General features: G+C 34.8%; 1 protein-coding gene across 1 annotated transcript in view; it reads right to left on the bottom strand.

Annotated features, from left to right (window-relative positions):
- The window catches only part of GLS (glutaminase), an 84081-nt gene that overhangs the window by 49493 nt on the left and 23072 nt on the right, over window positions 1-11516 (bottom strand). The window contains exons 5-7 of the mRNA XM_037728535.1: window positions 10377-10456; window positions 6489-6652; window positions 1735-1793 (exon numbers count right to left, since the gene is read on the bottom strand). Coding sequence (XP_037584463.1) covers window positions 1735-1793; window positions 6489-6652; window positions 10377-10456 — 303 coding nt within the window. The remainder of the gene's footprint in view (window positions 1-1734; window positions 1794-6488; window positions 6653-10376; window positions 10457-11516) is intronic.

An 11516-nucleotide genomic window follows, 5' to 3' on the forward strand; every position in this document is an offset into this window, starting at 1 on the left:
CCAGGATGGTCTCGATCTCTTGACCTCGTGATCCACCCGCCTCGGCCTCCCACAGTGCTGGGATTACAGGCTTGAGCCACCGCGCCCGGCCTCTGAATAATTATTAATGAAGCTTTTGTCTCATCACAGTACTTACTGAATTTTATTATAAGGTCCCATTTACTTGTGCATTTGTCGTACTACAAAGTAAGCTATCTAAAGGCAGGACTGTGCCTTGCAAATAATCACATTTTTCAAGTTTCTTTTACCTCAAACTGACAATTTTCTCCATAGCCTATTACAATTAGTTACATTTTAAAAACACTTGGCTATAACATCTACTTCATTAGAGTTATAAGAATTAAATGGGCCAAAGTAAACATATAGACTCTTAAGAAACTAGCCTTCTATTAAAAAGCTTTTTCGCCTGGGCATGGTGGCTCACATCTGTAATCCCAGCACTTTGGGAGGCTGAGGCGGGTAGATCACAAGCTCAGGAGTTCAAGACCGGCCTGGCCAAGATGGTGAAACCCCATCTCTACTAAAAATACAAAAAATTATCTGGGTGTGGTGGCAGGCGCCTGTAATCCCAGCTACCGAGAGGCTGTGACAGAGAATTGCTTGAACCTGGGTAGTACAGGTTGCAGAGAGTCGAGGCTGTACCACTGCACTCCAGCCTGGGCGACAGAACGAGATTCTGTCTCAAAAATAATAATAATTAAAAAATCTTTTTCTCATAGATATAAAACCCTTGAAAGTTAAGAAATGATTTCTAATATACAAATTAGATGAAGTTTTGTGAACTGGGGCATGGGTATCATTTATACTCAAAAATCCTTCATGTAACCAGGGTACCTCATCCACAGTAATGTATTTACAAAGCCATGTAGTTATGCTTTACTCTAACTTGTAATAAACAGGCACAGATTTATCAAAGAAGTATTCAAATGTTTCCAAACACAAAATTTATTTAAATAAATAAAATTTATAATTAGAAATTAAAAATCTGAAAAATCTAAAATTGTGTGATAGATTTAAAAATCTATTACAAGAGAACCACTTTCAAATACTTATGTCAAAACACTAGATCTTCCAATTATTAAGGCAAACCAAACAATTAAAAAAAAAAAACAAAAAAACTCCTTATAATGCAAACTTCAAAGCATAAGAAAATATAACTTAATAATTGGAATGAGCCTTATTTAATTATTTTAATTATGGCATGATTTAAGTAAAACAAATGAAACAAGTTCAAACAAAAATTGTGATTTCAACTCATCAGAGCATCAAAGATGTGAGAATATTGGAGGGTAAATGTACTTTGTCTTAAACAAGTTCTAGATCATTTGTTCCTACATATACTAATAACAAATATACAGTAAAATGCCTTTAATTCTATTTATAACTGTTCATTCTAGAAGATCCAAAAGGAAAAGAAAGGAAAATATCAAAACTTTAAAAAGAAAAACCTCTCTGCCTTTCTTCAGCAGACTTTAAATATTTTCCAGATCTTCAAGTCAAGAGTAAATAACTGTTGGAATTTACAGTGAGTCATCTGTTTTTAATTTTGGCCTTGCAATGACTACATCATTTATTTTGAAATAAAGATTCTAACTCTATACCATAAGACAAATTTTTTAACACAAAGAGAAAATTTTTCATAATTCTACATAAATAATCCCAGATTCATCTTTATGCCTTAGCTATTAAAAAAAAAAAAGTTTACTAGGTTAAAATGAAACATCAACATTTTACCTTTATTAATGAAGTCACAACAATTGCTCCTGCATTTACCATAGGATTATGTGGTTTATCTGCAAAATATAAAAGCAATACCATTATTTCAAATACTTAACACTTGACTAATATTACTACATTAAAATAACCTTGGAAAAAAGCACAGCTAACGTAAACTCGATTTTGCTTTTTTCTAAGTGCTTTATTTTTATCTTTATATACAAGCACTTACACAGAAGGATTTCAAAACACAAACAATTGTTTTACATAGAATAAAATTATAAGAGATTTTTTTTTTTAAAGAGACAGAGTTTCACACTGTCACCCATGCTGAAGTGCTGTGGCAAAATCATGGCTCACTGCAGCCTTGACCTCTCAAGCTCAAGTGATCCTCTGGCCTCAGACTCCCAAGAAGCTGGGACCACAGGCACATACCACACCTGGCTAATGTTTTATAGGAGATATTTTTAGGCTTTCTATATTTCCTGACAGTAAAGGTGTATCCTTACATAATTTTAAAGTTACTTAAAACTTTACATTCATCCAAACTCCTTAATTCTTACAATAAATAAGAATTTCAAAACTCAACTGATTATATTCTCATTCACTGCATGACACAAACGCTAAAAACAAAACTCTTGGGGAGAGTGAAAACATCTATTTACAAGCAAACTTCAACGTTTTAATTTATCTACCGGTGGTTACCAGAAGTCGCGGAGGGGGAAGAAGGGATTGCCAGATGTTGGTCAAAGGATACATAATTTCAGTTATAGGAGGACTAAGTTCAAGAGATCTATTTTATAACATGATATAGTTAATAACAAGTATTATATGTACTTGAAAATTGTTAAGAAAGCATACTTTAAGTTTTCTCATTATAAGTAAATATGAAGTAATGTATATTACTTTGATTTAGCCATTCCACAATGAATATATATTTCAAATCACTATGTTGTACACCATATGTTGTACACAATTTTTATCTGTCAATTAAAAATAAATAAATAAAAAATTATACATTTTGGGATATTCATAATGCCTAGTTCCAAAAGTTAAAATATTTGTTTTATATCTGATTATTACAATGAAGATTTGCATATTCCAAATTATACTAAGAGAAGTTTGCTTTCTCTGAGACCACACAAAATGAGAACACTTGCTGTCTCAGAAGAATACCATGCGGCAAGAGGGGGCCACAACCTAAAAATTTTCCAAATCTTATCCACCTGAAAGAAAAGCCCATGCAGAGAGAAAGCAGAATTCAGAAATCAGATTGTGCTAAATTATTTTATACCTGTATTTGTATGGATGTTCATTAACTGCCATTTCAGAGTTTTGACATTATCAGGCTTAGAATCTACAGTCCTAGAAGGCTGCTAATGTATGTATTCCAAATGGTATCATAAAAATGTGAGTATTAAATATTTTCCAAATGACACATACTCTGCAAATGCTACATAAACTATACTCCAGATGTCTTAAAGAACACTAAATTATTTCACGGCATGACAGCCCAATTTTCAGAAGTACGTAATTGCTCACTCTGGCTCAAAATCCAGACATCTGAACATCTGGAAATCCGCCAGAGAGAATGTAACACAACACCAGTCTAACTGCAGTATAAAACCTTGATCCAAGACCTATGACTGTGAAATTTTCTTCTTTCCTGCTGTCATAGGACAGAGTTGATGGGTTTAAGATTTTTAATTTAAAAATATTTGTGAATGGCCGGGCGCGGTGGCTCAACCCTGTAATCCCAGCACTTTGGGAGGCCGAGGCGGGTGGATCACGAGGTCAAGAGATCGAGACCATCCTGGTCAACATGGTGAAACCCCGTCTCTACTAAAACTACAAAAAATTAGCTGGGCATGGTGGCGCGTGCCTGTAATCCCAGCACTTTGGGAGGCCGAGGCGGGTGGATCACGAGGTCAAGAGATCGAGACCATCCTGGTCAACATGGTGAAACCCCGTCTCTACTAAAAATACAAAAAAATTAGCTGGGCGTGGTGGTGTGTGCCTGTAATCCCAGCTACTCAGGAGGCTGAGACAGGAGAATTGCCTGAACCCAGGAGGCAGAGGTTGCGATGAGCCGAGATCGCGCCATTGCACTCCAGCCTGGGTAACATGAGTGAAACTCCGTCTCAAAAAAAAAAAAAAAAAAAAAAAAAAAAAATTTGTGAATGGCAGAAATAACATACGAAATACTAATAAAGGCTAACATTTGAAGTAATGACAAATCAGAGCACGTACTGACAAAATGGACATGGGTGACATCTGAAATTTATGGACATATTTTAAACTATAATGCAAAAAACTGATCAATTTTAACAAGTATTTATTTCCCCCCAAGGCAATAAAATACACAGACTTCTTTCATATTATATCAAAAGAAGCTTTCAAGCTGCTTAGCATATGAACCTTACAAGGGTTTTGTTCACAGGTAAGGCCAAGTCAAACTTTTGCTAAAGTGTCTTCTGTAACCTGCAGTCAGAAAAGTTATTCCAAGAACCAAGGCCCATGTACCCTCCAGAGCTGTTAACAGTACAGACAAGGAAAGCTATATAAATAATTTGTTGGTTAAACTGATCACTATAAGGTAGAAAAAGAAGACTTCCCTGGGAGATCATAGTCTGCAAAACTGACATCTCCATAAAGTAACTTGTTTGCTCACTTTATATGATAAAAAATATCAGCCACCTCCTACCACAAGACCAACATTTTCTAAGCTGCAAACATTTTTAAACTGCTGTTATTAAAAACTACTACAATTTCTCTATCTAGTCACTATTTCCATATTAGTCTTAATAAATCATCACAATCTTATAAAGCTAGCATAACATTAATATATTTTTTAAATTTTATAATTCTAGATGTACATATATAACATACACATCATAAAAGTATATGGTTTCACCAAAAATCTACCCTTATAATTTTAAATATGAAGGAGATCCTCAAACTGTTTTTGCTGGGGCTAAACTAAACTGGGCTCAAGGGCACAGAATCTAATCAGAACTCAGGAAGGTGTAATATAGTAAAGCCTTTATTTACCATTACTTTCAAGACTTGTGGTGTTGGCTCAGGCTTAGAAAAATGTCTATAAATATGAAGGCAAAACCTCTTGTTAAACTTTATATTTCATTCTTATTTAAGCAATTCTAAACTCCTGATTTCTTATTTTTTCTTATGTAGAATACAGTATCAATAATTCATGATTTCTAAAACCATCAATGTACATGGCAAAAATTCATTACTTACACTGTTAAGTTCATTTGCTCCAAGTCCATTTCATTTTTTTTGTTTCTGAAATCTTCTATAAATTACTATATTTGTTTTCTTTTCCTTAAATATCTCCCTCAAAATCAATCAATTTACTAGACACATCTATTCTCCTTTGCTTTTCATGGAAAAGTATTAAATTTTTCTTTTAAAATATTTGATTATTTTTAGAATAACAGTATTAATTCTTTCAATATTAAATCTAGATGTCAATGAGCTTAGTAAATAGAGTGCTTCTACACATGATGTCCTTATCCAAGTTGTTCATTTATGGTAATATCTATAAAATCAAATGTAGCATCAGAATAAAAAGGTTATCGTAAAATAGGAAAGAAAATATGTTGCTTTCAAAATAAATAGAATGAGAAGCATAAGAAAATACCAGTCTTATGACTTTATCTTACAAACTAATAAGACAATAATGAGTATAAGGCACATTTCATTTTTTTATACAGCAGAAAGAAAAAAAGGTATAAAAGTGTATCTCTCGGCCGGGCACGGTGGCTCAAGCCTGTAATCCCAGCACTTTGGGAGGCCGAGGCGGGTGGATCACGAGGTCAAGAGATCGAAACCATCCTGGTCAACATGGTGAAACCCCGTCTCTACTAAAAATACAAAAAATTAGCTGGGCATGGTGGTGCGTGCCTGTAATCCCAGCTACTCAGGAGGTTGAGGCAGGAGAATTGCTTGAACCCAGGAGGCGGAGGTTGCAGTGAGCCGAGATCGCGCCATTGCACTCCAGCCTGGGTAACAAGAGTGAAACTCCGTCTCAAAAAAAAAAAAAAAAAGTGTATCTCTCACAGCCCTTACTACAACCTTCACTTTCACTCTTCAATTCTGTATCTTAACTCATCAATCAGAAACACAGCAGATGCTTAAAAGATCAAAAAACAGAAACTAAACCATAGGAATAGTTTAGCCTAGTTTGCATTCAACTAAATAATTGTTTAGACTTAAAATCTCTATCAGTTCTAACTACTTTTGTCCTTCCCTTTTCTTTTGAGTTCCTGTAATGACTTATTATCCAAGCATTAAACACAATGCGTTTCTTTCAAATTTTTTAATGTTATAATGAGAAAAAGTAAAAACACTAAAAAATAAAAATCCTCAGGGGCCAAGCACGGTGGTTCACACCTATAATCCCAGCACTATGGGAGTCCAAGATGGGTGGATCACCTGAGGTTGGAAGTTCGAGACCAGCCAGACCAACATGGAAAAACCCCATCTCTACTAAAAATATAAAATTAGCCAGATGTGGTGGCACATACCAGTAATTCCAGGAAAGTTCACATTCTCCCTAGCTCACTTCCCAGTGGTATGAGATGCATAAAATAACCATTTTTAAAAGTAGGTGATGAAATTCTCTCTATGGATTGCATAGAAATCACATGACAAATAAACACTTTTAATTTTAATCAAAAAATGCTTAAAATGATTTAGATTTACATAGGAAAATGAGACATTTTTTCAACCAATGTTTATGTAATTCTTACCGTCTTCATTCAAAAATAGTTTGTTGAATCTTAGTCCACTAGGCTCTTTTCCAACATATCGATGCACATACTCAGTTCCAAGATCATTAACAGCAATGGCATATTTCAAAGGTTTTACACAGGACTGCAGACAGAAGGGAACTTTGGTATCTCCAGTGGAATGCCTATTTAAAAGGAGATTTTAAAAAATAACATCAACTGGGAAAAAAGTGTAATTGCATAGTTGGAATTATTCTTTTCACATGTTAATTCCAATTTACAAAAATTTCCCATAATTCAACCACAAGTTTATGTCCAAATTAAAGAATAAATATAAGTACAGTCATTCTTTGATATCCGTGAGAGGTTGACTCCAGGAGGTCCTGTGATACCAAACTCCACAGACACTCAAGTCCCTTACATAAAATGGTACAGCATTTGCATATAACCTACACACATCTTCCCATGTGTTTTAAATCATCTCCAGATTACATGTAGTACCAAATGCAATGTAAATGCCATATAAATAGTTGTTGTACTGTGTTATATAGGGAATAATGACAAGAAAAAATGTCTGTACATGTTCACTATAGACACAACTAATCTATCTTTTTTTGCTCAAATATTTTCGATCTGTGATTGCTTGAATCCACAGGTGCAGACTCCATGGATACAGAACTGACCATATGTTTAAGAGGAATACTGTGAAGAAGAAAAAAAGCAAAAGCATGAAAGTATTCACGTAACAGAACTATGGTTTTAAAGTAGATAATAAAGATGCAATGTGGAAAGTTTCCTCTGCGGGCAAGAACGTAAGAGCATGCTCCTCCTTACTCCCACCTGTATTCAATCACATAAAATAAACTAGCCCTTTCAGAAATTATTCACCTTTTTTACTCATAGTTGTAAGCTATGACTAAACCATGGTTAAGGAGTTAAACAGAGCTCAGTTTAGATTCAATACTATTCTGTCAGACCCTGTCTATAAATGCTTCTTCTTATGAACCACATCCACTCACAATCCTGGCCCCATTAAAAGAAAAAACATCCAGTTTTATAAACCTGACAGAGCTGGCACTAAGTTCCAGTACGCAATCATCATTACCATGGAGATAAATAAAAGAACAAAAAGAAAGCTTTATATTACCACCAAACTGAGAAGTACATGAAGTAGAGAAAAGATTTGGGAATGAAAACATTCTAGCCAACCAAATTATAATGTAAGCTTCACAAAGGCAAAGATCTTTGATATACTTACTGGAATATCCCAAGTTCCCTGAACAATGTCCTAACACATCACAGGCATTCATTCATACTGAAAGTCATTCATAGTGAAACTGGGCACTATTAACCACCCCAAGCAGAGGGTGACAGAGACATCAAAGGTCAAACAAGAATGCTTACCCACCTCACTTCTGAGTGTATTACAGAATATAAATACATATGTATAAATGCCAAAAGCATATTTTTCCTATCAGCTTTATTCATAATGTATAACTATAGCCTTACACTCTATAGTTATACTATATGATTATAACTTCAAAAAAAAACTTCAAACTTGACAATCATTCTAAAAAATGATTAAAAGCTTGTCTTATTACCTTTGGATAATACATATGTTTTAGTTCTGAAGTCAACTTTCTGAATTCTCTAGATAAGAAATTAAGACATAGAGAATATTTAAGGAGAGAAAAATCATACCCAAGTATTACATGATAATAATTTCCTTCAAATTCAAAGACTTCCATTACTTGATAAACCATTTCCTAAAATGCAAAAACAGGAATACCATTCCCTACTGGGATTTGCTTCATGGGATAAAGTCACCATGTCTTTTCATTTCATTGTGTCCCTTCATAGCACACAACATTTAATTCAACATATGGTGACTGTTCAGTACATTTTACAGGCCCAAATGAGAAAAAAAAAGCATACAATAATGAAAGAAAAAAATGAACTAGAAGAGATCTAGGTATTCATTTCACCTTTGCCAGTATCATGTCAACTATGGGCCTCAGATTCCTTATCTTCAAAATGAATGGGCTAACCTTTATATTTTTTATTGTAAGTATTTGAGATTTTTTTAGTAAAAAAATTAAAATCACCAAGCACAGTGGCTCATGCCTGTAATCCCAGCACTTTAGGAGGCTGAGGCAGGCAAATCACAAGGTCAAGAGATCAACACCATCCTGGCCAACATGGTGATACCCCGTCTCTACTAAGAATACAAAAATTAGCTGGGTGTGGTGGCACACACCTGCAGTCCCAGCTACTGGGGAGGCTGAGGCAGGAGAATAGCTTTAACCCAGGAAGCAGAGGTTGCAGTGAGCCGAGATCACGACACTGCACTCTAGCCTGGGCAACAGAGCGAGACTCTGTCTCAAACAAAAAAAAATTAAAAAATTAAAATCACCTAAAATGAAGGTCCTTAAGAGTCACAAATTTTTGGCTGGGGGCAGTGGCTCATGCCTATGATCCCAGCACTTTGGAAGGCCAAGACAGGAAGACTGCTTGAGGCCAGGAGTTCAAAACCAGCCTGGGTAACATAAAAGATCAAATTTTCATAAAAGAAAAAAACAAAGTTTTTAATTACAACATTATCTTGAAAAGTAAAATCTAAACCTACCAAGTTAAATTACTTTTAGTAGTTTTAACAAAATTTAGGTAAAATTACAACTCTCATATAAACTTTTCAAGCTGTATTCGCTTACAGTTGTACATCTTTTTTTTTTTTATTTTTATTTTTTGAGACAGAGTCTCGCTCCGTCACCAGGCGCCAGACTGGAGTGCAGTGGCACAATCTCGGCTCACTGCAACCTCCGCCTCCTGGGTTCAGGCAATTCTCCTGCCTCAGCCTCCCGAGTAGCTGGGATTACAGGCACGCACCACCACGTCCAGCTAATTTTTGTGTTTTTAGTAGAGACGGGGTTTCACCATGTTGGCCAAGATGGTCTCAATCTCCTGACCTTGTGATCCGCCCACCTCGGCCTCCCAAAGTGCTGGGATTACAGGCATGAGCCACCGCGCCCGGCCTACAGTTGTACATCTTATGTAAGTTATATTTTAATAAAAAAGAAATACTTTAACAAAAAAAACAAAAACCAAAAGAATACATCTCTGAGCTAAGTCTTGAAATGAGTGAAAAAAGCATAATTTTCTGATAAAACCAGTTACAAGATGATAATCTTTATGCCTAATTCCCAGCACAATGAAAAGAATCATTCTTGAAAAAATATTCTAGAACTTTACCATTTTCCAAGGGCCTCTCTTAATTCTTTGATTTTTAAATCAAATCATTCTCTTTAAAGTGCCCTCACATCACTATCCTTTTTATAATTCTGCAAGTTCCTTATCTGTCAGCAGCTGTGCCTGCAATGTGAGCAATTCTCAAATACTGCTTTCACGGACTTCATGAAATCCTACATGTTTTGCAACTGACTTTTCACTTTGCAAATGAACTGATGAATAATGGGATATGTTATGTTGCAGTATCTTAATTCCCATGCTAATTATAACAGGAACACGAGGAAAAAAGACGACAGATGGGTTACCAATGTTAAGCTGAGAAATGGGACTTAATTTTATTAGTAGTCAGTTCATTAGAGAATAGTGTCATGTTTTGACAAGTCTGCTTTTCCTAAACAAATTGGTAACTGCAGGTATTTGAATAATACTCAAAAAACAAGACTACAACAGTGAATAAAATAGATGTCTCATAAAACTTAATATAATGTAACTTTCAGTTGAGTTTTTAAAAATTACATTAAAATCTAAATTTATTTACCTTTTGAAATTATGTCCTGTTAGGACTAATTTCCATCATAAAAGATGATCTTCTCCATGTCATTCTAACCAATATACAAAATTTAAGATTTAGAGTTGGTGTTCATGAATTTGAAATAAACTTACCTCTGTCCATCTACTGTACAAACAGACACACCCCACAAATCAGGACTGAATTTGGCCAGTTGAGGAATATAATCTGCAACCTATTCAAAAGATTGGAAAGAAGTGAATGGATACAATATAGGCAAATAATGTATTTTCTTCCACCAACAAATTTCTTATCTCATTTTGCCTTCTCCTAAGGACTGGTTATTTTACAACACTCAGTGGTTTTGTAGTCTATCTTCTATAACAATGTTCATGAAAACTAAAGACAAAACAGACTTGAGAATTACAGGTAAGATCTGAAGTGACTTCTTTCAGTCTCTATTAATTTCTTGTTTTCCAGTGCATTCTTTCTTTCTAATGCATTCTTTCTTTTCTATGTTTAGCAGGGGAGTCTAGCAGAGGAATTTGGACTTGATTTTTTTTTTTTAAGCAGGAAAAAAGTAAAAAATTTATTTAATCAGGGTCATGGGTGTCATAGGATTTCACTAAGAAATTAGGAATCAAGTATCTAAAAATAAGCAATAAGTATTTACACTGAAGTTGTTATACAGTTGAATCTTGAACAACATGGATTTAAGCCTAAAAAAGTACACTTATATGCAGATTTTTTCTTCCTCTGCCACCCACAAGACACAAGACCAATCCCTCTTCTTCTTCAGTTTAAACATGAAGATGATGACAATGAAAGCTTTCATGGCGATCCACTTCCACTTAATAGTAAATATATTTTCCTTATGATCTTCTCAATACCCTTTATATCCTCTTAATTATAAGAATATAGTATATAATAAATATACAAAATATGTGTTAATAGACTATTTCTGTTATTGGTAAGGCTTATAACAGTAGTTATAAGTAGTTAAGTTTTAAGGCAGTCAAATGCTATACTCAGATTTTTGTGGGGGCCATAACCCCTGCTTTGTTCAAGGGCCAATTATATTATACTAAGGCTATCCAAAGTTAAAACAAAAGAAAATGAAAACTTTCTATATGAAAATCAAATAGTCCCTAGCATTATTATAGAATTTTAAAAACTAGTGGCCGGGCGCGGTGGCTCAAGCCTGTAATCCCAGCACTTTGGGAGGCCGAGGCGGGTGGATCATGAGGTCAAGAGATCGAGACCATCCTGGTCAACATGGTGAAACCCCGTCTCTA

The sequence above is a fragment of the Cebus imitator genome, unplaced genomic scaffold, assembly GCF_001604975.1.
Source record: "Cebus imitator isolate Cc_AM_T3 unplaced genomic scaffold, Cebus_imitator-1.0 Scaffold268, whole genome shotgun sequence".
Lineage (NCBI taxonomy): Eukaryota > Metazoa > Chordata > Mammalia > Primates > Cebidae > Cebus > Cebus imitator.